The 26,540-nt window shown below is 53.5% G+C and overlaps 1 protein-coding gene across 2 annotated transcripts in view; it reads left to right on the forward strand.

Moving 5' to 3' along the window:
- The window catches only part of caln2 (calneuron 2), a 236,833-nt gene that overhangs the window by 19,061 nt on the left and 191,232 nt on the right, over positions 1-26,540 (forward strand). For both annotated transcript variants that reach the window (XM_075487040.1, XM_075487041.1), the window contains exon 3: positions 26,023-26,166. In XM_075487040.1, the coding sequence (XP_075343155.1) occupies positions 26,023-26,166 (144 nt within the window). The remainder of the gene's footprint in view (positions 1-26,022; positions 26,167-26,540) is intronic.

Genomic DNA, 26,540 nt, shown 5'->3' on the forward strand with positions numbered 1-26,540 from the left:
AGGCTGGATGCAGGGCACTGACAGGACCAGTCCCAGCTCCAGGCTGGAGGCAGGGAACTGACAGGACCAGTCCCAGCTCCCATCAGGCTGGAGGCAGGGCACTGAAAGGACCAGTCCCAGCTCCAATCAGGCTGGAGGCAGAGCACTGACAGGACCAGTCCCAGCTCCCATCGGGCTGGAGGCAGGGCACTGACAAGACCAGTCCCAGCTCCCATCGGGCTGGAGGCAGGGCACTGACAAGACCAGTCCCAGCTCCCATCGGGCTGGAGGCAGGGCACTAACAGGACCATTCCCAGCTGCAGGCTGGAGGCAGGGCACTGACAGGACCAGTCCAAGCTCCAGGCTGGAGGCAGGGCACTGACAGGACTAGTTCCAGCTCCCATCAGGCTGGAGGCAGGGCACTGACAGGACCAGTCCCATTTCCCATCAGGCTGGAGGCAGGGCACTGACAGGACCAGTCCCAGCTCCTATCAGGCTGGAGGCAGGGCACTGACAGGACCAGTTCCAGCTCCAGGCTGGAGGCAGGGCACTGACAGGACCAGTCCCAGCTCCCATCAGGCTGGAGGCAGGGCACTGACAGGACCAGTCCAAGCTCCAGGCTGGAGAAAGGGCACTGACAGGACCAGTCCCAGCTCCCATCAGGCTGGAGGCAGGGCACTGACAGGACCAGTCCCAGCTCCCATCAGGCTGGAGGCAAGGCACTGACAGGACCAGTTCCATCTCCGGGCTGGAGGCAGGGCACTGACAGGACCAGTCCCAGCTCCCATCAGGTTTGAGGCAGGGCACTGACAGGACCAGTCCAAGCTCCCATCAGGCTGGAGGCAGGGCACTGACAGGTCCAGTCCCAGCTCCCACCAGGCTGGAGGCAGGGCACTGACAAGACCAGTCCCAGCTCCCATCAGGCTGGAGGGATGGCACTGACAGGTCCAGTCCCAGCTCCCACCAAGCTGGAGGCAGGGCACTGACAGGACCAGTCCCAGCTCCCATCGGGCTGGAGGCAGGGCACTGAAAAGACCAGTCCCAGGTCCAGGCTGGAGGCAGGGCACTGACAAGACCAGTCCCAGCTCCCATCAGGCTTGAGGCAGGGCACTGACAGGACCAGTCCCAGCTTCCACCAGGCTGGAGGCAGGGCACTGACAGGTCCAGTCCCAGCTCCCACCAGAATGGAGGCAGGGCACTGACAGGACCAGTCCCAGCTCCCATCGGGCTGGAGTCAGGGCACTGACAAGACCAGTCCCAGGTCCAGGCTGGAGGCAGGGCACTGACAGGACCAGTCCCAACTCCCATCAGGCTGGAGGCAGGGCACTGACAGGACCAGTCCCAGCTCCCATCAGGCTGGAGGCAGGGCACTGACAGGACCAGTCCCAGCTCCCATCAGGCTTGAGGCAGGGCACTGACAGGACCAGTCCCAGCTCCCATCAGGCTGGAGGCAGGGCAATGACAGGACCAGTCACAGCTCCCATCAGGCTGGAGGCAGGGTAATGACAGGACCAGTCCAAGCTCCAGGCTGGAGGCAGGGCACTGACAGGACCAGTCCCAGCTCCCATCAGGCTGGAGGCAGGGAACTGACAGGACCAGTCCCAGCTCCCATCAGGCTGGTGGCAGAGAACTGACAGGACCAGTCCAAGCTCCAGGCTGGAGGTAGGGCACTGACAGGACCAGTCCCAGCTCCCATCAGGCTGGAGGCAGAGCACTGACAGGACCAGTCCCAGCTCCCATCAGGCTGGAGGCAGGGCTCTGACAGGACCAGTCCCAGCTCCCATCAGGCTGGAGGCAGGGCACTGACAGGACCAGTCCCAGCTCAAGGCTGGAGGCAGGGCACTGACAGGACCAGTCCCAGCTCCCATCAGGCTGGAGGCAGGGCAATGACAGGACCAGTCACAGCTCCCATCAGGCTGGAGGCAGGGTAATGACAGGACCAGTCCAAGCTCCAGGCTGGAGGCAGGGCACTGACAGGACCAGTCCCAGCTCCCATCAGGCTGGAGGCAAGGCACTGACAGGACCAGTTCCAGCTCCAGGCTGGAGGCAGGGTAATGACAGGACCAGTCCAAGCTCCAGGCTGGAGGCAGGGCACTGACAGGACCAGTCCAAGCTCCCATCAGGCTGGAGGGATGGCACTGACAGGTCCAGTCCCAGCTCCCACCAGGCTGGAGGCAGGGCACTGACAAGACCAGTCCCAGCTCCCATCGGGCTGGAGGCAGGGCACTGACAAGACCAGTCCCAGGTCCAGGCTGGAGGCAGGGCACTGACAGGACCAGTCCCAGCTCCCATCAGGCTGGAGGCAGGGCACTGACAGGACCAGTCCCAGCTCCAAGCTGGAGGCAGGGCACTGACCGGACCAGTCCCAGCTCCCATCAGGCTGGAGGCAGGGCAATGACAGGACCAGTCACAGCTCCCATCAGGCTGGAAGCAGGACAATGACAGGACCAGTCCCAGCTCCATGCTGGAGGCAGGGCACTGACAGGACCAGTCCCAGCTCCCATAAGGCTGAAGGCAGGGCACTAACAGGACCAGTCCCAGCTCCAGGCTGGAGGCAGGGCACTGACAGGACCAGTTCCAGCTCCAGGCTGGAGGCAGGGCACTGACAGGATCAGTCCCAGCTCCCATCAGACTTGAGGCAGGGCACTGACAGGTCCAGTCCCAGCTCCCACCAGGCTGGAGGCAGGGCACTGACAGGTCCAGTCCCAGCTCCCACCAGGCTGGAGGCAGGGCACTGACAGGACCAGTCCCAGCTCCCATCGGGCTGGAGTCAGGGCACTGACAAGACCAGTCCCAGGTCCAGGCTGGAGGCAGGGCACTGACAGGACCAGTCCCAGCTCCCATCAGGCTGGAGGCAGGGCACTGACAGGACCAGTCCCAGCTCCCATCAGGCTGGAGGCAGGGCACTGACAGGACCAGTCCAAGCTCCCATCAGGCTGGATGCAGGGCACTGACAGGACCAGTCCCAGCTCCAGGCTGGAGGCAGGGAACTGACAGGACCAGTCCCAGCTCCCATCAGGCTGGAGGCAGGGCAATGAAAGGACCAGTCCCAGCTCCCATCAGGCTGGAGGCAGAGCACTGACAGGACCAGTCCCAGCTCCCATCGGGCTGGAGGCAGGGCACTGACAAGACCAGTCCCAGCTCCCATCGGGCTGGAGGCAGGGCACTGACAAGACCAGTCCCAGCTCCCATCGGGCTGGAGGTAGGGCACTGACAGGACCATTCCCAGCTGCAGGCTGGAGGCAGGGCACTGACAGATCCAGTACCATTTCTCATCAGGCTGGAGGCAGGGCACTGACAGGACCAGTCCAAGCTCCAGGCTGGAGGCAGGGCACTGACAGGACTAGTTCCAGCTCCCATCAGGCTGGAGGCAGGGCACTGACAGGACCAGTCCCATTTCCCATCAGGCTGGAGGCAGGGCACTGACAGGACCAGTCCCAGCTCCTATCAGGCTGGAGGCAGGGCACTGACAGGACCAGTTCCAGCTCCAGGCTGGAGGCAGGGCACTGACAGGACCAGTCCCAGCTCCCATCAGGCTCGAGGCAGGGCACTGACAGGACCAGTCCAAGCTCCAGGCTGGAGGCAGGGCACTGACAGGACCAGTCCCAGCTCCCATCAGGCTGGAGGCAAGGCACTGACAGGACCAGTCCCAGGTCCAGGCTGGAGGCAGGGCACTGACAGGACCAGTCCCAGCTCCCATCAGGCTTGAGGCAGGGCACTGACAGGACCAGTCCCAGCTCCCATCAGGCTGGAGGCAGGGCAATGACAGGACCAGTCACAGCTCCCATCAGGCTGGAGGCAGGGTAATGACAGGACCAGTCCAAGCTCCAGGCTGAAGGCAGGGCACTGACAGGACCAGTCCCAGCTCCCATCAGGCTGGAGGCAGGGAACTGACAGGACCAGTCCCAGCTCCCATCAGGCTGGAGGCAGAGCACTGACAGGACCAGTCACAGCTCCCATCAGGCTGGAGGCAGGGCACTGACAGGACCAGTCCCAGCTCCCATCAGGCTGGAGGCAGGGCACTGACAGGACCAGTCCCAGCTCAAGGCTGGAGGCAGGGCACTGACAGGACCAGTCCCAGCTCCCATCAGGCTGGAGGCAGGGCAATGACAGGACCAGTCCCAACTCCCATCAGGCTGGAGGCAGGGCACTGACAGGACCAGTCCCAGCTCCAGGCTGGAGGTACGGCACTGACAGGACCAGTCCCAGCTCCCATCAGGCTGGAGGCAGGGCAATGACAGGACCAGTCACAGCTCCCATCAGGCTGGATGCAGGGTAATGACAGGACCAGTCCAAGCTCCAGGCTGGAGGCAGGGCACTGACAGGACCAGTCCCAGCTCCCATCAGGCTGGAGGCAAGGCACTGACAGGACCAGTTCCAGCTCCAGGCTGGAGGCAGGGTAATGACAGGACCAGTCCAAGCTCCAGGCTGGAGGCAGGGCACTGACAGGACCAGTCCCAGCTCCCATAAGGCTGGAGGGATGGCACTGACAGGTCCAGTCCCAGCTCCCACCAGGCTGGAGGCAGGGCACTGACAAGACAAGTCCCAGCTCCCATCGGGCTGGAGGCAGGGCACTGACAAGACCAGTCCCAGGTCCAGGCTGGAGGCAGGGCACTGACAGGACCAGTCCCAGCTCCCATCAGGCTGGAGGCAGGGCACTGACAGGACCAGTCACTGCTCCCATCAGGCTGGAGGCAGGGCACTGACAGGACCAGTCCCAGCTCCCATCAGGCTGGAGGCAGGGCACTGACAGGACCAGTCCCTGCTCCCATCAGGCTGGAGGCAGGGCAATGACAGGACCAATCCCTGCTCCCATCAGGCTGGAGGCAGGGCACTGACAGGACCAGTCCCAGCTCCAGGCTGGAGGCAGGGCACTGACAGGACCGGTCCCAGCTCCCACCAGGCTGGAGGCAGGGCACTGACAGGACCAGTCCCAGCTCCCATCAGGCTGGAGGCAGGACACTGACATTACCAGTCCAATCTCCAGGCTGGAGGCAGGGCACTGACAGGACCAGTCCGAGCTCCCATCAGGCTGGAGGCAGGGCACTGACAGGACCAGTCCCAGCTCCCATCAGGCTGGAGGCAGGGCACTGACAGGACCAGTCACTGCTCCCATCAGGCTGGAGGCAGGGCACTGACAGGACCAGTCCCAGCTCCCATCAGGCTGGAGGCAGGGCACTGACAGGACCAGTCCCTGCTCCCATCAGGCTGGAGGCAGGGCAATGACAGGACCAATCCCTGCTCCCATCAGGCTGGAGGCAGGGCACTGACAGGACCAGTCCCAGCTCCAGGCTGGAGGCAGGGCACTGACAGGACCGGTCCCAGCTCCCACCAGGCTGGAGGCAGGGCACTGACAGGACCAGTCCCAGCTCCCATCAGGCTGGAGGCAGGACACTGACATTACCAGTCCAATCTCCAGGCTGGAGGCAGGGCACTGACAGGACCAGTCCGAGCTCCCATCAGGCTTGAGGCAGGGCACTGACAGGTCCAGTCCCAGATCCCATCGGGCTGGAGGCAGGGCACTGACAAGACCAGTCCCAGCTCCAGGCTGGAGGCAGGGCACTGACAAGACCAGTCCCAGCTCCCATCAGGCTGAAGGCAGAGCACTGACAGGACCAGTCACAGCTCCCATCAGGCTTGAGGCAGGGCACTGACAGGTCCAGTCCCAGATCCCATCGGGCTGGAGGCAGGGCACTGACAAGACCAGTCCCAGCTCCAGGCTGGAGGCAGGGCACTGACAGGACCAGTCCCAGCTCCCATCAGGCTGAAGGCAGAGCACTGACAGGACCAGTCCCAGCTCCCATCAGGCTGGAGGCAGGGCAATGACAGGACCAGTCCCAGCTCCCATCAGGCTGGAGGCAGGGCACTGACAGGACCAGTCCAAGCTCCAGGCTGGAGGCAGGGCACTGACAGGACCATTCCCAGCTCCCATCAGGCTGGAGGCAGGGCACTGACAGGTTAAGTTGTTGTTAAGTTAATTTAAGTTGACATTTATTGATACCCGAAGGTAGATTGGTCCTCCGCTTTTAACCCATCCAGGTTGGCCCTGTTGACACACACACACACACACACACACACACACACACACACACAGAGAGACAGATGGCAACCTGGAGCAGTGGGTAGCCATGAAAGCGCCCGGGGAGCATGGGGGTACGGTGCCTTGCTCAAGGGCACCTCAGCTGTGACAAGGAGGTGGACTGACACCCCTCCAGCTATCAGTTCCACCAAGTGAGAGTGGGAATCGAACCGCCAACCTTCTGGTTATTGGACAACCGACTCTAACCACTGAGCCACAGCCGCCCCGGTCCAGTCACAGCTCCAGGCTTGAGGCAGGGCCCTGACAGGACCAGTCCCAGCTCCCATCAGGCTGGAGGCAGGGCACTGACAGGTCCAGTCCCAGCTCCTACCAGGCTTTAGTCAGGGCACTGACAGGACCAGTCCCAGCTCCCATCAGGCTGGAGGCATGGCACTGACAGGTCCAGTCCCAGCTCCCACCAGGCTGGAGGCAGAGCACTGACAGGACCAGTCCAAGCTCCAGGCTGGAGGCAGGGCACTGACAGGACCAGTTCCAGCTCCCATCAGGCTGGAGGCAAGGCACTGACAGGACGAGTTCCAGCTCCAGGCTGGAGGCAGGGCACTGACAAGACCAGTCCCAGCTCCATGCTGGAGGCAGGGCACTGACAGGACCAGTCCCAGCTCCCATCAGGCTGGAGGCAGGGCACTGACAGGACCAGTCCCAGCTCCAGGCTGGAGGCAGGGCACTGACAGGACAGGTCCCAGCTCCAGGCTGGAGGCAGGGCACTGACAGGACCAGTCCCAGCTCCCATCAGGCTGGAGGCAGGGCAATGACAGGACCAGTCCCAGCTCCCATCAGGCTGGAGGCAGGGCACTGACAGGACCAGTCCCAGCTCAAGGCTGGAGTTAGGGCACTGACAGGACCAGTCCCAGCTCCCATCAGGCTGGAGGCAGGGCAATGACAGGACCAGTCACTGCTCCCATCAGGCTTGAGGCAGGGTAATGACAGGACCAGTCCAAGCTCCAGGCTGGAGGCAGGGCAGTGACAGGACCAGTCCCAGCTCCCATCAGGCTGGAGGCAGGGCAATGACAGGTCCAGTCCCAGCTCCCATCAGGCTGGAGGCAGAGCACTGACAGGACCAGTCCCAGCTCCCATCAGGCTGGAGGCAGGGCACTGACAGGACCAGTCCCAGCTCCAGGCTGGAGGCAGGGCACTGACAGGACCAGTCCCAGCTCCCATCAGGCTGGAGGCAGGGCAATGACAGGACCAGTCACAGCTCCTATCAGGCTGGAGGCAGGGCACTGACAGGACCAGTCCCAGCTCCAGGCTGGAGGCAGGGCACTGACAGGACCAGTCCCAGCTCCCATCAGTCTGGAGGAAGGGCAATGACAGGACCAGTCACAGCTCCCATCAGGCTGGAGGCAGGGCAATGACAGGACCAGTCCCAGCTCCAAGCTGGAGGCAGGGCACTGACAGGTCCAGTCCCAGCTCCCATCAGGCTGGTGGCAGAGCACTGACAGGACCAGTCCAAGCTCCAGGCTGGAGGTAGGGCACTGACAGGACCAGTCCCAGCTCCCATCAGGCTGGAGGCAGAGCACTGACAGGACCAGTCCCAGCTCCCATCAGGCTGGAGGCAGGGCACTGACAGGTTGAGTCCCAGCTCCCATCAGGCTGGAGGCAGGGCACTGACAGGACCAGTCCCAGCTCAAGGCTGGAGGCAGGGCACTGACAGGACCAGTCCCAGCTCCCATCAGGCTGGAGGCAGGGCAATGACAGGACCAGTCCCAGCTCCCATCAGGCTGGAGGAAGGGCAATGACAGGACCAGTCACAGCTCCCATCAGGCTTGAGGCAGGGCAATGACAGGACCAGTCCCAGCTCCAGGCTGGAGGCAGGGCACTGACAGGTCCAGTCCCAGCTCCCATCAGGCTGGTGGCAGAGCACTGACAGAACCAGTCCAAGCTCCAAGCTGGAGGTAGGGCACTGACAGGACCAGTCCCAGCTCCCATCAGGCTGGAGGCAGAGCACTGACAGGACCAGTCCCAGCTCCCATCAGGCTGGAGGCAGGGCACTGACAGGATGAGTCCCAGCTCCCATCAGGCTGGAGGCAGGGCACTGACAGGACCAGTCCCAGCTCAACGCTGGAGGCAGGGCACTGACAGGACCAGTCCCAGCTCCCATCAGGCTGGAGGCAGGGCAATGACAGGACAAGTCACAGCTCCCATCAGGCTGGAGGCAGGGTAATGACAGGACCAGTCCAAGCTCCAGGCTGGAGGCAGGGCACTGACAGGACCAGTCCCAGCTCCCATCAGGCTGGAGGCAGGGCAATGACAGGACCAGTCACAGCTCCCATCAGGCTGGAGGCAGGGTAATGACAGGACCAGTCCAAGCTTCAGGCTGGAGGCAGGGCACTGACAGGACCAGTCCCAGCTCCAGGCTGGAGGCAGGGCACTGACAGGACCAGTCACAGCTCCCATCAGGCTGGAGGCAGGGCAATGACAGGACCAGTGCCAGCTCCAGGCTGGAGGCAGGGCACTGACAGGTCCAGTCCCAGCTCCCATCAGGCTGGTGGCAGAGCACTGACAGGACCAGTCCAATCTCCAGGCTGGAGGTAGGGCACTGACAGGACCAGTCCCAGCTCCCATCAGGCTGGAGGCAGGTCACTGACAGGACCAGTCCCAGATCAAGGCTGGAGGCAGGGCACTGACAGGACCAGTCCCAGCTCCCATCAGGCTGGAGGCAGGGCACTGACAGGACCAGTCACAGCTCCCATCAGGCTGGAGGCAGGGTAATGACAGGACCAGTCCAAGCTCCAGGCTGGAGGCAGGGCACTGACAGGTCCAGTCCCAGCTCCCATCGGGCTGGAGGCAGGGCACTGACAGGTCCAGTCCCAGCTCCCATCGGGCTGGAGGCAGGGCACTGACAGGACCAGTCCCAGCTCCAGGCTGGAGGCAGGGCACTGACAGGACCAGTACCAGCTCCCATCAGGCAGGAGTCAGAGCACTGACAGGACCAGTCCCAGCTCCCATCAGGCTGGAGGCAGGGCACTGACAGGACCAGTCCCAGCTCCCATCAGGCTGGAGGCAGGGCACTGACAGGACCAGTCACTGCTCCCATCAGGCTGGAGGCAGGGCACTGACAGGACCAGTCCCAGCTCCCATCAGGCTGGAGGCAGGGCACTGACAGGACCAGTCCCTGCTCCCATCAGGCTGGAGGCAGGGCACTGACAGGACCAATCCCAGCTCCCATCAGGCTGGAGGCAGGGCACTGACAGGACCAGTCCCAGCTCCAGGCTGGAGGCAGGGCACTGACAGGACCAGTCCCAGCTCCCACCAGGCTGGAGGCAGGGCACTGACAGGACCAGTCCCAGCTCCCATCAGGCTGGAGGCAGGACACTGACATTACCAGTCCAATCTCCAGGCTGGAGGCAGGGCACTGACAAGACCAGTCCCAGCTCCAGGCTGGAGGCAGGGCACTGACAGGACCAGTCCCAGCTCCCATCAGGCTGGTGGCAGAGCACTGACAGGACCAGTCCAATCTCCAGGCTGGAGGTAGGGCACTGACAGGACCAGTCCCAGCTCCCATCAGGCTGGAGGCAGGTCACTGACAGGACCAGTCCCAGATCAAGGCTGGAGGCAGGGCACTGACAGGACCAGTCCCAGCTCCCATCAGGCTGGAGGCAGGGCACTGACAGGACCAGTCACAGCTCCCATCAGGCTGGAGGCAGGGTAATGACAGGACCAGTCCAAGCTCCAGGCTGGAGGCAGGGCACTGACAGGTCCAGTCCCAGCTCCCATCGGGCTGGAGGCAGGGCACTGACAGGTCCAGTCCCAGCTCCCATCGGGCTGGAGGCAGGGCACTGACAGGACCAGTCCCAGCTCCAGGCTGGAGGCAGGGCACTGACAGGACCAGTACCAGCTCCCATCAGGCAGGAGTCAGAGCACTGACAGGACCAGTCCCAGCTCCCATCAGGCTGGAGGCAGGGCACTGACAGGACCAGTCCCAGCTCCCATCAGGCTGGAGGCAGGGCACTGACAGGACCAGTCACTGCTCCCATCAGGCTGGAGGCAGGGCACTGACAGGACCAGTCCCAGCTCCCATCAGGCTGGAGGCAGGGCACTGACAGGACCAGTCCCTGCTCCCATCAGGCTGGAGGCAGGGCACTGACAGGACCAATCCCAGCTCCCATCAGGCTGGAGGCAGGGCACTGACAGGACCAGTCCCAGCTCCAGGCTGGAGGCAGGGCACTGACAGGACCAGTCCCAGCTCCCACCAGGCTGGAGGCAGGGCACTGACAGGACCAGTCCCAGCTCCCATCAGGCTGGAGGCAGGACACTGACATTACCAGTCCAATCTCCAGGCTGGAGGCAGGGCACTGACAAGACCAGTCCCAGCTCCAGGCTGGAGGCAGGGCACTGACAGGACCAGTCCCAGCTCCCATCAGGCTGAAGGCAGAGCACTGACAGGACCAGTCACAGCTCCCATCAGGCTTGAGGCAGGGCACTGACAGGTCCAGTCCCAGATCCCATCGGGCTGGAGGCAGGGCACTGACAAGACCTGTCCCAGCTCCAGGCTGGAGGCAGGGCACTGACAGGACCAGTCCCAGCTCCCATCAGGCTGAAGGCAGAGCACTGACAGGACCAGTCCCAGCTCCCATCAGGCTGGAGGCAGGGCAATGACAGGACCAGTCCCAGCTCCCATCAGGCTGGAGGCAGGGCACTGACAGGACCATTCCCAGCTCCCATCAGGCTGGAGGCAGGGCAATGACAGGACCAGTCCCAGCTCCCATCAGGCTGGAGGCAGGGCACTGACAGATTAAGTTGTTGTTAAGTTAAGTTGACTTTTATTGATACCCGAAGGTATATTGGTCCTCCGCTTTTAACCCATCCAGGTTGGCCCTGTTGACACACACACACACACACACACACACACACACACACACACACACACACACACACACACACACACACACACACACACACACACACACACACACACACACACACACACACACACACACACACACACACACACACACACACACACACACACAGAGACAGATGGCAACCTGGAGCAGTGGGCAGCCATGAAAGCGCCCGGGGAGCATGGGGGTACGGTGCCTTGCTCAAGGGCACCTCAGCTGTGACAAGGAGGTGGACTGACACCCCTCCAGCTATCATTTCCACCAAGTGAGAGTGGGAATCGAACCGCCAACCTTCTGGTTATTGGACAACCGACTCTAACCACTGAGCCACAGCCGCCCCGGTCCAGTCACAGCTCCAGGCTGGAGGCAGGGCATTGACAGGACCAGTCTCAGCTCCCATCAGGCTGGAGTCAGGGCACTGACAGGACCAGACCCAGCTTGCACAGATCTTCGGAATAGATCAATAAATTACACAGAGTCACAGAGTTTGTAAAAAAAAAAAAAAAAGTTGAATCACGACTCTCCTGTCTCTGACATCTTTATCAAGTCAATAAATTTGACCAAGTCTCTTCAGATTCAAGCGATGCCTGCCCTGCAACATCACTGCCGAATGATTGACAGGTAATTTACTGCAGACTGACAAGGTCATTTCTTCTAACGTCCCTCAGTTTGAGTGTTTCTGCTGCAGAGACACACGCATGTCTGTGTTTTAAATGACATTTCAGTTAGAAGGAAGGCTTTTTACAGCTGGGAGCAGAGAGCTGGAGGAACTCTTGGCACTGATAATGGTGATTGTGCTCTGTGGAGACATCCAGGGTTTGGGTTTCAATTCAATTCAATTCAATTCAATTCATTTTTATTTATATAGCGCCAAATACAACAAATGTCATCTCAAGGCACTTAGATAGTAAGTCCAATTCAAGCCAATTGGAATTCAATTAATTAATAATAATCATAATTCATAAAATAATCCAATTCGTTCATATAGAGCCAATTCAAAAACAATTTCCTAGCTAAGAAAACCAACAGATTGCACTGAAAACTTTTTGTTTTTCGGTCCAATCTCCCGGCCTGAGCGTGCCTGAGGCGACTGTGGAGAGAAACGACTCCCTTTTAACAGGAAGAAACCTCTGGCAGAACCAGACTCAGGAAGGGTGGCCATCCGCCTCGACCAGCTGGGGTTTGAGAAGACAGAAAGGGGGGGGGAGGGGGAGGGGGGCAGGGGGCCACCGCGACGGCGGCACTCTAACACCATTCAAAGGATATCTGTTGGAACAGGGAAACACGAGTTAATGACCATAATAATATCACATATACATAAAGAGAGTAAAGTGAGGAAAGGTGTGTCAGATGAGGCCCCCCAGCAGTCTAGGCCTATAGCAGCTTAACTATGGGATGTTTCAGGATCACCTGAGCCATCCCTAACTATAAGCTTTATCAAAAAGGAAAGTTTTAAGCCTGGTCTTAAAAGTGGAAAGGGTGTCTGCTTCCCGGACATTTACTGGCAGCTTATTCCACAATAGAGGGGCCTGATAACTGAAGGCTCTGCCTCCCATTCTACTTTTAGAAACTCTGGGAACCTCAAGTAAACCTGCAGTTTGGGAACGAAGTGCTCTGTTAGGAAAATATCTTACAATGAGATCTTTAAGATATGATGGAGCTCGGTCATTAAGAGCTTTATATGTGAGGAGAAGAATCTTAAATTCTATTCTGAATTTAACAGGGAGCCAATGAAGAGAAGCTAAAACTGGAGAAATATGATCTCTCCTGTTAGTTCAATTCAATTCAATTCATTTTTATTTATATAGCGCCAAATACAACAAATGTCATCTCAAGGCACTTAGATAGTAAGTCCAATTCAAGCCAATTGGAATTCAATTAATTAATAATAATCATAGTTAATCATAGATAGTTCTCATCAAAACTCTGGCTGCAGCATTTTGGATCAACTGAAGGCTTTTCAGAGAATATGTGGGACAGCCCAATAATAAAGAATTACAGTAGTCCAATCTTGAAGTAACAAATGCATGAATTAGTTTTTCTGCATCACTCTGAGACAAGATGTTCCTGATTTTAACAATATTCCGAAGGTGAAAGAAGGCAGTCCTAGAAACCTGTTTTATATGCGAGTCAAATGATAAGTTCTGGTCAAAAATAACTCCAAGGTTCCTCACTGTAGAACTAGAAGCCAAGGAAATACCATCTAGAGTAACTATATAGCTAGACAATTTCTCCCTGAAACGCTCAGGTCCAAAGATAACGACTTCAGTTTTGTCTGAATTTAGCAGCAGACAGTTCTGAGTCATCCAGGTCTTTATGTCTTTAAGACATGCTTGTAGTCTGACCAACCTATTGGGTTCATCTGGTTTTATAGATAAGTACAGCTGAGTATCATCAGCATAGCAATGGAAATTTATGCCATGCTGTCTAATAATGTTACCTAATGGAAGCATGTATAAAGTGAAAAGAATCGGTCCAAGCACAGAACCCTGGGGAACTCCATGACTTACTCTGGTGTGTGAGGAAGATTCTTCATTTACAAGAACAAACTGAAATCTATCAGATAAATGTGATTTAAACCAGCCTAATGCAGTTCCTTTAATCCCAATAACATGTTCAAGTCTGTGTAATAAGATACTGTGATCGACCGTATCAAATGCAGCACTGAGATCCAACAGGACAAGCACAGACACAAGTCCGCTATCAGAGGCTAAGAGGAGATCATTGGTAACTTTCAGCAGTGCAGTTTCTGTGCTATGATGCACTCTGAATCCTGACTGAAACTCTTCAAACAGATTATTTCTGTGTAAATGATCACAAAGCTGAGTTGCAACTATTTTTTCAAGAACTTTAGACATAAAAGGGAGATTGGATATAGGTCTATAATGAGCCAACACTTCTGAATCAAGAGTAGGTTTTTTAAGTAAAGGTTTAATTACAGCAACCTTAAAAGTCTGAGGTACATATCCTGTCAACAAAGACAGATTGATCAAATCCAATATGGAAGTGTCAATTAATGGGAAAACCTCCTTGAACAGTCTGGTTGGGATTGGGTCTAAAACACAAGTTGATGGTTTAGAAGAGACTATTGCTGTTGTTAGTTCAGAGAGATCAACTGGGCAGAAGCCGTCTAAATACAAATCAGGTTCTAAAGATACTTCTAAAGCTGCTGTACTTGATGATACATCACTGATAATAGTGGGAAGGACTCCATCAATCTTCTCTCTGATAGAAACAATTTTATTAATAAAGAAGCTCATGAAATCATCACTGCTGAGAGTTAAAGGAATAACTGGCTCAGCAGAGCTCGGACTCTTAGTCAGACTGGCTACAGTGCTGAAAAGAAACCTGGGATTATTCTTATTCTCTTCTATCAATGATGAATAATAAGCAGTTCTAGCTTTACGAAGGGCTTTCTTATACATTGTTAAACTATCTTTCCAGACTAACTGAGACTCTTCTAAATTAGAGGAACGCCACTGTCTCTCCAGCTTTCTTGCAGTCTGCTTTAAAGCACGCAGCTGTGAATTATACCAAGGAGCCAACCTCTTCTGACTGATTACCTTCCTTTTCAGAGGGGCAACATTGTCCAGTGCTGTACGCATTGAAACTATAGTGCTGTCAACAAGAGAGTCAAGTGCTGCTGGAGTAAAGTTTAGGTAGTCGTCCTCTGTCATATCTGCACATGGCAGTGAAGAAAAGGATGATGGAATTAATTCTTTAAATCTGGTTACAGCATCCTCTGATAAACACCTTCTATACGTAAATTTCTTCTCAGAAACTGTATAGTCAAGTAATGTAAACTCAAAGGTTATCAGAAAATGGTCAGATAAGACAGGGTTATGAGGGAACACTGTTAACTGTTCACTCTCAATGCCATAAGTCAGCACAAGATCAAGGGTGTGATTAAGGCAGTGAGTCGGTCCGTGAACACTCTGAGAAAATCCAATAGAGTCCAATATAGAATTAAAGTTCATATTCAGGCTGTCATTTTCAACATCTACATGAATATTAAAGTCACCCACTACAATGACTTTATCTGTACTCAGCACTAACTGGGATAAAAACTCTGAGAATTCAGACAGAAACTCAGAATAAGGGCCAGGTGGACGATACACAACAACAAACACAAGAGGTTTCTGGGATTTCCACTTTGCGTGGGAAAAACTGAGAATCAGAGATTCAAAAGAGCTCAAACTAATCTTGGGTCTGGGACTGATGAGTAACCCTGATCTGAAAATAGCTGCCACTCCTCCTCCTCTGCCTGTGGTTCCAGGAACGTGAACATTTAAACAGTCACAGGGAGTTGCTTCATTAATGCTAACATGATGCTAACATGATGCTAACATGATCCTCCTGCTGCAGCCAGGTTTCTGTAAGACAAAATATATCAATATGATGATCACACATCAACTCATTCACAAACAGAGACTTGGAAAGGAGAGATCTGATATTCAGCAAACCACATTTAATAGTTTGTTTTTGTTCAGTTAAAGTTTTTGTTTTAATAATTTCTCTTTGCACAAGAGGATTTGCTCCTTTTGTGTTAATCGATTGGGTGGGTGGCAGCAGGTGGGAAGCTGCAGAGAAGTGTGTAAGACTACAACTCTGCATCCTGGTCTGAGCCCTGGGTTGTCATGTTTTAGGGTGGCAAATAAATTCATCCATATTTCTAGAAATGAGAGCTGCTCCTTCCAAAGTGGGATGGATGCCGTCTCTCCTCATCAGACCAGGTTTTCTCCAGAAAGATTGCCAATTATCTCTGTAGCCCACGTTGTTTGCTGGACACCATCTAGACAACCAGCGATTGTAGGACGACATGCGGTTAAACATGTCATCGCTGGTCAGATTTGGCAGGGGTCCAGAGAAAACTACGGAGTCCGACATTGTTTTGGCAAAATTACACACCGATGCAACATTAATTTTAGTGACCTCCGATTGGCGTAACCGGGTGTCATTAACGCCGACGTGAATAACTATTTTACCATATTTACGTTTATCCTTAGCCAGTGGTTTTAAATAGGATTCTATGTCGCCCGCTCTGGCCCCTGGAATGCATTTGACTATGGCCGCTGGTGTCTCTAATGCCACGTTTCTGACTATAGAGCTGCCAATTACCAGGGTTTTGTCCTCAGCGGGTGTGTCGCTGAGTGGGGAAAATCTGTTTGAAGCGTGGACAGGTCGATGGTGAACAACGGGCTTGACTTTAGAGCTATGCCTCTTCCTGACAGTCACCCAGCCACGATGTAATCCTGGCTGCTCAGGTTCTGCTAGGGGGAGGCTAATGGAGCTAGCTACGCTAGGTGGCTCCACACTGGCAAAAGGGGCCTGGCTCGCTATCGGTTGATTTTCAACAGTGCAGAGCCGAGCTTCCAATTCAGATAACCTCGCCTCCAAAACTACAAAAAGACTACATTTGTTACATGTACCATTATCGCTAAAGGAGGCAGAGGAGTAACTAAACATCTGACACACGGAGCAGGTGAAAGCAGGAGAAGGAGGAAGAGAACCGGTAGCCATGCTACGCTAGAGAACCAGACACACCGCTAAAGAGTGAGAATAAAGATTAAAGATCTGTAGGAGTGTGTTAGAACAGAACGGTAAGCTATAGAGTTTAACTATGCAAAATTGTGTAAGTTATAGATCGAAATAAAGTGATTATCAGTACTCCAAGCGGAGCAAGAAATTCCACAGTGCACAAGCAAGGTAACAGGAAGTGATGCAACACGTCTTACCGCAAAGCGTCACAGCGTCAGCAAAGTGTCACAGCGTCAGTCAGGGTTTGTGAAATACAAGTTTCCATAGATGCAGGAGAGACTAAAGAAGGGAAGGAAAGGAGGTGGAGAGGGAGGGTTATTTTCAGAGAGAAAGGCTGCAGCAGCTCCAGTTAACGGGGAATCACCTTTCAGATCTGTTAATCATTACTTCTGTCTTTACTCTCACACACTGATACCATCTGATGACTCACGCTTATATTTTTGGATTAAGCTTTCGGAAGCTATACAAGAACAATGGAAAATCCTGTCTTTCAGAAACGTGTGCTCTTGCAGCTGAACTGCATGTTAGCAGTTTCTAATCAAATACCAGTATTTACTGATATGGGGTCTTTGTTGTCGGGGGAACATTGTTATGAGTGACTCGTATCATTTGACCCGGTGCTGCTGTTGTTGAGGGTCAGCACCAGCTGGACACTCGGTTACAGGATTGTTTTTGGACAATCCAAGCATTCTTCTTTTTTTAATGATTTGATGATGATGATGAAAACTCAGACACATGAAACATGCTTGGACTCAGCTGGACTCAAACTGGCCGTGGTGTTCTGCACATTCTCCACAGTTCCTGTCAACTCAACAACATAGAACAACACAAGGGACCATGTGCATCTTATTTTAGAAACATTGAACTGTAAGTGTATATTATTTCAGCCAAATTCCCAGTTTGGACTGCGGGATGAGGTCACTTAAGGCATTTCCAAACTGTAGCTCTGCTCCAATAAATCCAGATTTTAGAACCAAAAAATCACCAATCAATAACTTTCACTGCAGCGAATTCAAGTTTAATGATCTTCCACAGAGAAAATGAGAAGAATATCTTGAATGTTTTCTCATAAAGGGTATCATATTGTGGCATCAGACATACTTTGGTCGATAAATCAATTTCCCCTCTGTGCACGTATACTGGGAGAAAGGAGAGGAGTCCAATGAACTGGCCCAGGCTTGACTATCTGTGCATGGAAACACCATTCAGCAGTGACATTCATTATCTACCTTCGTAGACACTGCGTGCACCACATTGTCTGAATCAGACCTTCTGTGTTAGACAAAATACACAAATCAGCTGAATCTGGGGTTTCAAAAAAAAAAAAAATTCAAAAATACTTTATTTATCCCAGAGGGAAATTAAATGTTGATGTAGCAAAATTAAATCAAGGAGTTATTATAGATGCTGATGGCTGTGGGCAGGAAAGATTTCCTGTAGCGGTCCGTTTTGCATCCAAACTGAAGAAGCCTTTGACTGAAGAGACTCTGTTTTCCGATAACAGTCTCATGGAGAGGACGTTCAGGGTTGTCCATAATTCTCTTGATTTTATGCAAAATCCTTCTTTGCATTATTGTCTCCAGAGGTTCCACAGTCGTCCCCAGAACAGAACCAGCCTTCCTTATCAGGTTGTTGAGTCTTTTTAGGTCCCTGGTTCTGATGCTGCTGCCCCAACAGATGACGCAAGAGGAAATGACACTCAACAACAGACTTGTAGAAGATCTGCAACATCTTGTTGCAAACCTTGAAGGACCTTAGCTTCCTCAAGAAGTACAGTCTGCTCTGTCCTTTCTTGTAGATTGCTTCACTGTTGTGTCTCCAGTCCAGTCTGTTGTCCACATGAACACCAAGGTATTTATATTCCTCAACCACCTCCACTTCTTCTCCCATGATGGAAACAGGGTTTGATCTGACCCTGTTTCTCCTGAAATCTACAATCATCTCCTTTGTTTTGTTAACATTCAAGATGAGATGATTGTTCCCACACCATGCCACAAAGCGGTCCACCAGCTCTCTGTACTCAGCTTCTTGTCCATCTCTGATACACCCGACAACTGCAGAGTCATCTGAATATTTCTGTAGATGACAGGAGTCTGACTTGTACTGGAAGTCTGAAGTGTACAGAGTGAAAAGGAATGGTGAAAGTACAGTCCCCTGTGGTGCTCCTGTGCTGCTGATCACCTGGTTAGACACACAATTCTTCAGTCTGACAAACTGTGGTCTGTTTGTCAGGTAGTCATTAATCCAGGTGATTGTTGAGGCCTCCACCTGAGTCTTCTGGAGTTTCAGACGAAGCAGATCAGGCTGAATTGTGTTAAATGCACTGGAGAAATCAAAGAACATGATCCTCACAGTGCTGCCTGCTTTGTCCAGATGACAGTGGGTTTGTTGAAGCAGGTGTATGATAGCGTCTTCAACTCCAACTCCATGGCGATAAGCAAACTGCAGGGGGTCCTGATATGTGCTGGTTTGCTTACACAGGTGGGTCAACAGGAGTCTCTCCAGGACCTTCATGATGTGGGATGTCAGGGCAACAGGTCTGTAGTCATTGATGACTGAAGGGTGAGTTTTCTTTGGTACCGGAACCAGACAGGATGTCTTCCACAACAGTGGTACCTTCTCTTGGGTCAAGCTAAGGTTGAAAAGGTGTTGCAGAATCCCACAGAGCTGCTCTGCACAGGCCTTCAGGACTCGGGGGCTGACACCATCTGGACCTGCAGCCTTGTTCCGGTTCAGTCTCTCCAACTGCCTCTTCACCTGACTTCTAGAAACAGAAAAGTGGGAGGGGGAGGCAAAGGGGACAGCAGCATCTCCTGATTGGGTTGAAGACAAACTAGTGGAAGCGGAAGAATCCATGACTGAGGTGGAGGTGGAGATGTTACAGGAAAGCTGTGGGTCAGAGGAGGGTGGGATGTCTCTTTGGCTGGGAACAGGAGGGGAGGATGGTGAGCTTGTTCCTGAACTGAACCTGTTGAAGAATGTGTTCAGCTCATTTGCTCTGTCCAGACTTCCATCCATCCGATCCTCCCTCTGCTTGAGGCCTGTGATCTTCTTCATTCCTGACCACACATCTCTGATATTGTTCCTCTGCAGTTTACTCTCAAGCTTCTTTCTATACACCTCCTTGCTCTCTCTGATCTTGACTTTGAGCTGCTTCTGTATACTCCTCAGTAACTCCCTGTCTCGCTCCCTAAAGGCTCTTTTTTTCTTGTTCAATAGTTCCTTTAGCTCACTGGTGATCCAGGGTTTGTTATTAGGGAAGCATCTCACTGTTCTGGTGGGGATGGTGTTATCCACACAGAAGTTTATATAGTCAGTCACACACTCAGTCATGGCATTAATGTCCTCTCCATGTGGCTTACAAAGAGAAATCCAATCGGTTGTATCAAAACAACCCTGTAAGGCTTCTTCAGCTTCCTGTGACCACTTTCTAACAGTCTTTTTTGTGACAGGTAGTCTCTGGACAAGGGGTTTATATGCTGAACAGAGAAAAACAAGGTTGTGATCTGATTTACCCAGGGGAGGTCTTGATTTGGAAATGTATGAATCCTTGACATTTGTGTAAAACAAATCCAATGTCTTGTTTTCTCTGGTAGAGCAGCTGACAAACTGTTGAAAAGTTGGCAGTGTAGCAGAGAGTGAGGCATGATTAAAATCACCAGATATTGCCACAAAAGAATTGGGGTGTTGTGTCTGTATCTTAGCAACAACGGAACTGATGACATCACATGCAGTGTCGGCAACAGCTGAGGGTGGAATGTAAACAGCCACCAAAATAACACTGGTGAACTCTCTTGGCAAATAATATGGACGAAAACTTACTGCCAATAGTTCAATGTCAGGACTGCAGACACGACTCTTCACAGTAACATGTCCTGGGTGACACCATCTGTTGTTGACAAGCACTGCCAATCCACCCCCTTTCCTTTTCCTGCTACTCTTTAAATCTCGATCTGCTCGTACAGTCAGGAAGCCCGGCAGAGAGACGCTGGAGTCGGGGATATGATCCTGTAGCCATGTCTCAGTAAAACACATAATTCTACATTCCCGATATTCTTGCTGAGTCCTTGTCAAGGCTAGAAGTTCATCCAACTTGTTAGCTAATGATCTTACATTGCCCATGATGACGGATGGCAGAGATGGTTTGAACTTCTTCTTTCTCTCTCTCCTCTTTGCTCCTGCTCTGCATCCACGACGCCTCCTTTTCAATTCCAGTGTGTCAGGATCTGGGATTTAAGTTGTGTCTTGTACTTGGTTTTGTGTCTTTATTCAGTATTCAGTTATGTTTTATATTTGTGTATTCCCTTAGTGTGCTCTCTCTCGGCCCCTGTGTTCTGCCATCTCTCTCTCTCCTCAGTCTCTCTCCTGCTCTCATTCACTCACCTGCAACCCGTTTCCAATCAACCACCAGTTCCTACTCCAGTAATGACCTCCCCAGTATATATGTCTGTCTAGTTCAACCACTCCTTGCCGGATCCTCGTCATTACTTTCCCTACCTTGGTCTTCGATACTTTTGTCTTGAGTCTTGTTATGTCCCCTGGTCTAGTCTTGTTTCCCCGGTCCCTGGTTTTTCCTAGTCTGTCCTTTTGCTAATGTTTTGTTGTTTTCTAGTTTTATGTCCAGTTTAATTTTTTGATATTCCAGCTTTGCTGCGCTTTTTGTTTATATCATTTTGTCAATAAACCCGTTTACTTTATTTTTGCCTCCCGTCGTGTCTGCACCTGGGTCCTCCCTAAAAACAACATGACAGAAGGCCCAGCAGCAGGGTGAGTTGGCTCCAAGGGAATTATATGGGGGACATTGAAATCCTGCCCTCTCCACTGCTGCTGGAGGAATTGGGGCTTCCTGCTGACCTGGACGCTATGCGTCAAAGGGAGTTCACTCCATCCTCCTCACCCAGCCGACGCAGACGCCGCTGTCGCCGCTGTCGCCGCTGTCGCCGCTGTCGCCGCTGTCGCCGCTGTCGCCGCCAACGTAACCACAAGGTGACACCTCTGGCGAGTTGGACCGACGCCTTCTCAGCCTTCACGGTGGGTCGTTCTGCTGACGCCACCGCCTCAGCCTTCCCGGTGGGTCGTTCTGCCACCGCCTCAGCCTTCCCGGTGGGTCGTCCTGCCACCGCCTCAGCCGTCCCGGTGGGTCGTTCTGCCAACGCCACCGCCTCAGCCTTCACGGTGGGTCGTTCTGCCGACGCCACCGCCTCAGCCTTCACGGTGGGCCGTTCTGCCGACGCCACCGCCTCAGCCTTCCCGGGGGGTCCTAGAGCTTACTTTGAGGTACTGTTTAAGCAGTTCAGAAATGACACTTCTCCTCTGCAAACTTTCTTCGAACAATGGGACTCTTTGGTCCAGAGGAGACGAGCCCGTTGACACCAGACCTCCAAGCCAGCTAGCGCTTCGGTGGCCGAGCCAGCTGGCATCCCTGTTGCCGAGCCAGCTAGCATCCTTGTTGCCGAACCAGCTAGCATCTCTGTTGCCGAGCCAGCTAGCATCCCTGTTGCCGAACCAGCTAGCATCCCTGTTGCCGAACCAGCTAGCATTCCTGTTGCCAAACCAGCTAGCATTCTTGTTGCCGAACCAGCTAGCATCTCTGTTGCCGAGCCAGCTAGCATCCCTGTTGCCGAGCCAGCTAGCACCCCTGCAGCCGAGCCAGCTAGCACCCCTGTTGCCGAGCCAGCTAGCACCCCTGTGGCCGAGCCAGCTAGCACCCCTGCGGCCGAGCCAGTTAGCACCCCTGCGGCCGAGCCAGTTAGCACCCCTGCGGCCGAGCCAGCTAGCACCCCTGCGGCCGAGCCAGTTAGCACCCCTGCGGCCGAGCCAGTTAGCATCCCTGTGGCCGAGCCAGCTAGCTTCCCCGCGGCTGAGTCAGCTAGCATCCCCGCGGCCGAGCCAGCTAGCACCCCTGTGGCCGAGACAGCTAGCTTCCCCGCGACCGAGCCAGTTAGCGTTCCCTCGCCCAAGAGTTAGCTTCCAGAGAAGCTCCCAGAGAGCAAAAGTTAGCTCCCAGAGACCCAGAGCTAGTCCCCAGAGACCCAGAGCCTGATAGCCTGCCTGAGTCTGATAGCCTGCCTGAGCCTGATAGCCTGCCTGAGTCTGATAGCCTGCCCGAGTCTGATAGCCTGCCCGAGTCTCTTAGCCTGCCCGAGTCTCTTAGCCTGCCTGAGTCTCTTAGCCTGCCCGAGTCTGATAGCCTGTCCGAGTCTCTTAGCCTGTCTGAGTCTCTTAGCCTGTCCGAGTCTCTTAGCCTGTCTGAGTCTCTTAGCCTGTCCGAGTCTCTTAGCCTGTCCGAGTCTCTTAGCCTGTCTGAGTCTCTTAGCCTGTCCGAGTCTCTTAGCCTGTCCGAGTCTCTTAGCCTGTCCGAGTCTCTTATCTTGTCCGAGTCTGTTAGCCTATCCAAGTCTCATGGCCTTCCTGAGTTTCCCGGTGACAACCTGGTTGCCCCAGCTCTCCCGGCACCTGCTCAGGTATCACTCACGCACATTGTCACACTCATATCTCCCAGTTTCTGTTCTGCAATACAGACACCTGCCACATAACACCCTGTTCCTGAGGTGGCCCAGCTAGGCTCACCCCTTCTCTGGTCTTCTGGCCGCCCGCCTGAGCATCTCCGCCTGCGGCTCCTACACCGCTGGTCTTCTGGCCGCCCGCCTGACCGTCTCCGCCTGCGGCTCCTACACCGCTGGTCGTCGGGCTGCCCGTCTGACCGTCTCCGCCTGCGGCCTCTACACCGCTGGTCTTCTGGCCGTCCGCCTGAGCATCTCCGCCTGCGGCTCCTACACCGCTGGTCTTCTGGCCGACCGCCTGACCGTCTCCGCCTGCGGCTCCTACACCGCTGGTCGTCGGGCTGCCCGTCTGACCGTCTCCGCCTGCGGCCTCTACACCGCTGGTCTTCTGGCCGTCCGCCTGAGCATCTCCGCCTGCAGCTCCTACACCGCTGGTCTTCTGGCCGACCGCCTGACCGTCTCCGCCTGCGGCTTCTGCACCGCTGGTCTTCTGGCCGTCCGCCTGACCGTCTCTGCCTGCGGCTTCTACGTCTCCTTGGTCCCTTGGTCCCTTCGGCTCCTGGCTTCTACGTCTCCTTGGTCCCTTCGTCTCCTGGCTTCTCTGATTCTTGGCCCCGTCAACCACGGACTCAAAAGCGTCTCTGTGCTTGGCCCACAGATTTTTTTTCCTGCCCTCCTTCCGAGGCCCCCTCCGCCCACCCTGGTTGGGTTTTTTGTTTTGGACTGGTGGGCGTCTGGTATCCGCCCTTGAGGGGGGGGTTCTGTCAGGATCTGGAATTTAAGTTGTGTCTTGAACTTGGTTTGGTGTCTTTACTCTGTACTTTGTGTTTTCGGTATTTAGATTTAGTCTTTGTTTCATTATAGTTCTGTTTATTCAGTATTCAGTTATGTTTTATTTTCTCCTTGTGTATTCCCTTAGTGTGCTCTCTCTCGCCCCTGTGTTCTGCCATCTCTCTCTCTCTCTCTCCTCAGTCTCTCTCCTGCTCTCATTCACTCACCTGCAACCCGTTTCCAATCAACCACCAGTTCCTACTCCAGTAATCACCTCCCCAGTATATATGTCTGTCTAGTTCAACCACTCCTTGCCGGATCCTCTTCATTACCTTCCCTACCTTGGTCTTCGATACTTTTGTCTTGAGTCTTGTTATGTCCCCTGGTCTAGTCTTGTTTCCCCGGTCCCTGGTTGTTCCTAGTCTGTCCTTTTGCTAATGTTTTGTTGTTTTCTAATTTTATGTCCAGTTTAGTTTTTTGATATTCCAGCTTTGCTGCGCTTTTTGTTATATTCATTTGTCAATAAACCCGTTAACTTTATTTTGCCTCCCCGTCGTGTCTGCACCTGGGTCCTCCCTTAAAAACAACATGACACAGTGGGATTTCTGTCTTCAGTTGTCGAATTATTTCTGCTTTTCCAATGTTAATCAGCTGCTCCCTGTTGTAAACCACCTTGTTGCTATGGTTATGCATCATAACAAAAGAGTAAAATATACAAAAGTATTGGGAAAAATTAATCCAGCTGCACAGCATCCAAGGCAGGAAGGAACAGTTGTCCAAAAAATGCAATTTCTTCCAAGAAATAACAGGAATGAAATTTAGAAAAAAGAAAAATCTCAATGTGAGGTACAGAGCTACTCCAACGTGCTGCCACCCTCAGCAGCGCATTCTAGAATGTTTCATGATACTTTTTGCTTTAATTTGACAAAATGTTTGCTCATGCAAGGCTTCAGTTCCTGAGAGGAATGTGCAAACCTGTTAAAGTCAGAAAGTTGTCTTCTCTGAGGCTCCAAAGATCAGCGGTTCCCATCCTTCAGGGGTTCCTGCAGCACTTTACCCGGATCTTCTCAGTCAGGCCAACAGATACGTGCAGTCTACTCATGCTTGTGGCTTTGTTTTAGCTTTGTTTTGGTGGCTACCAGCTCCAACCCCCATGAGAACCTGTCCTCCTCTGATGTTTTCCACCTTGGCTCATTTGCCTGGTTCCTTATGGGAGCTTTATCACTGAAAAGCTGCTGCATCTCAGAACAGCTCCTGAGAGCAGAGAGACTGAACCTGAACCCTGAAGAATCCAAATGGGCTGAAACTCCGCTGATATTGATCTGAGTGAGAAAATGTAACGCATATATGACACACAAGCACTAATTAGCTGTGATAGAAAAAACCTTTTAGGGTGAGAGAAAGCAGTGATGAAGGGACATAAGGTGTCAGAAAGGCTGGAGAAGTGATACCAGACATCCGAGGCTTGGCTGGGAGAGCGGCCACATCCCAGCAGGGAAATCCCCGCTCTGCCCACATATCCAAGCATCCTTGGACCTCACATTTCGCCCAGTATGTTCATGCCACTGTACAGGCAAACGTGCTGCATACTCTATGCAGAGAGTATATATCTGATAGAAAGGGCTGTGCAGATGGACGTATAACGAGTCGATGTAGAAAAAAGGGATATATAGGTGTGAAATGTTTATGTCATGCAGCAACATATCGATGAGATGAAAAATATATCAGGAGGGAAATTGAATTAAATTAAATTAAATAACTTTAGAAGAAAAGTTTGGACTGCAGTTGGACGGTAAAAAAAAAGAAAGTATTCTTTGGAATAACAAAGATTTGGAGAATTACTCACCAAATCTCCTAAGAAAACATTTCATGAAATTAGCTCATTAACACACACACACACACACACACACAGGAAAGATTACTCAGTCGGTTATTTCCTGGTTCTTAACGAGGGGAGAAAACCAAAGAATATTTCAATCTGCGGTGGAGAGTCATCTCCTGGTGAGACGCATAGAAAACAAGGAGAGGAGACTAAGAGGTGACAGAGTTCACAGACACTTTCCCAACTTCCCCAAACTCCTTGCAGCCCTCACATCGACACCAACAGGACCATCAAACTCTTTATTTCTGGAGCTGTTCGAACTCTGAAATACCAACGCTGTCTCCCTTCAGAATGTGTCAGAACTATGGTCCACAGCAAAGACACAGTCTTTAACAGTCTTATTTTCCCATCACTGGCAGTGAAAACAGACAGTAACACACAGGGAAATATCATGTGCTTGTTGTGCAGAGATCCGTGAGGCGTTCCGTGTTCTGGACCGGGATGGGAACGGTTTCATCTCCAAACAGGAGCTGGGCATGGCCATGCGCTCCCTGGGTTACATGCCCAGCGAAGTGGAGTTGGCCATCATCATGCAGAGACTGGACATGGACGGTGAGAATCTGCAGAAGGACACACACTGGGTGCATGCACACAGCAGGCACGCAGCAGGCACGCAGCAGGCACGCAGCAGGCACAGAGCATGCACGCAGCATGCACGCAGCATACGCGCAGCATGCACAGAGCAGGCACGCAGCATGCACACAGCATGCACAGAGCAGGCACGCAGCATGCACACAGCATGCACGCAGCATGCACGCAGCATGCACAGAGCATGCACGCAGCATGCACGCAGCATACACAGAGCATGCACGCAGCATGCACGCAGCATGCACGCAGCATACACGCAGCATGCACAGAGCAGGCACGCAGCAGGCACGCAGCAGGCACGCAGCAGGCACACAGCATGCAAATCAAAGCAAACCTGT

This window comes from Odontesthes bonariensis, chromosome 16, assembly GCF_027942865.1.
Source record: "Odontesthes bonariensis isolate fOdoBon6 chromosome 16, fOdoBon6.hap1, whole genome shotgun sequence".
Taxonomy (NCBI): domain Eukaryota; kingdom Metazoa; phylum Chordata; class Actinopteri; order Atheriniformes; family Atherinopsidae; genus Odontesthes; species Odontesthes bonariensis.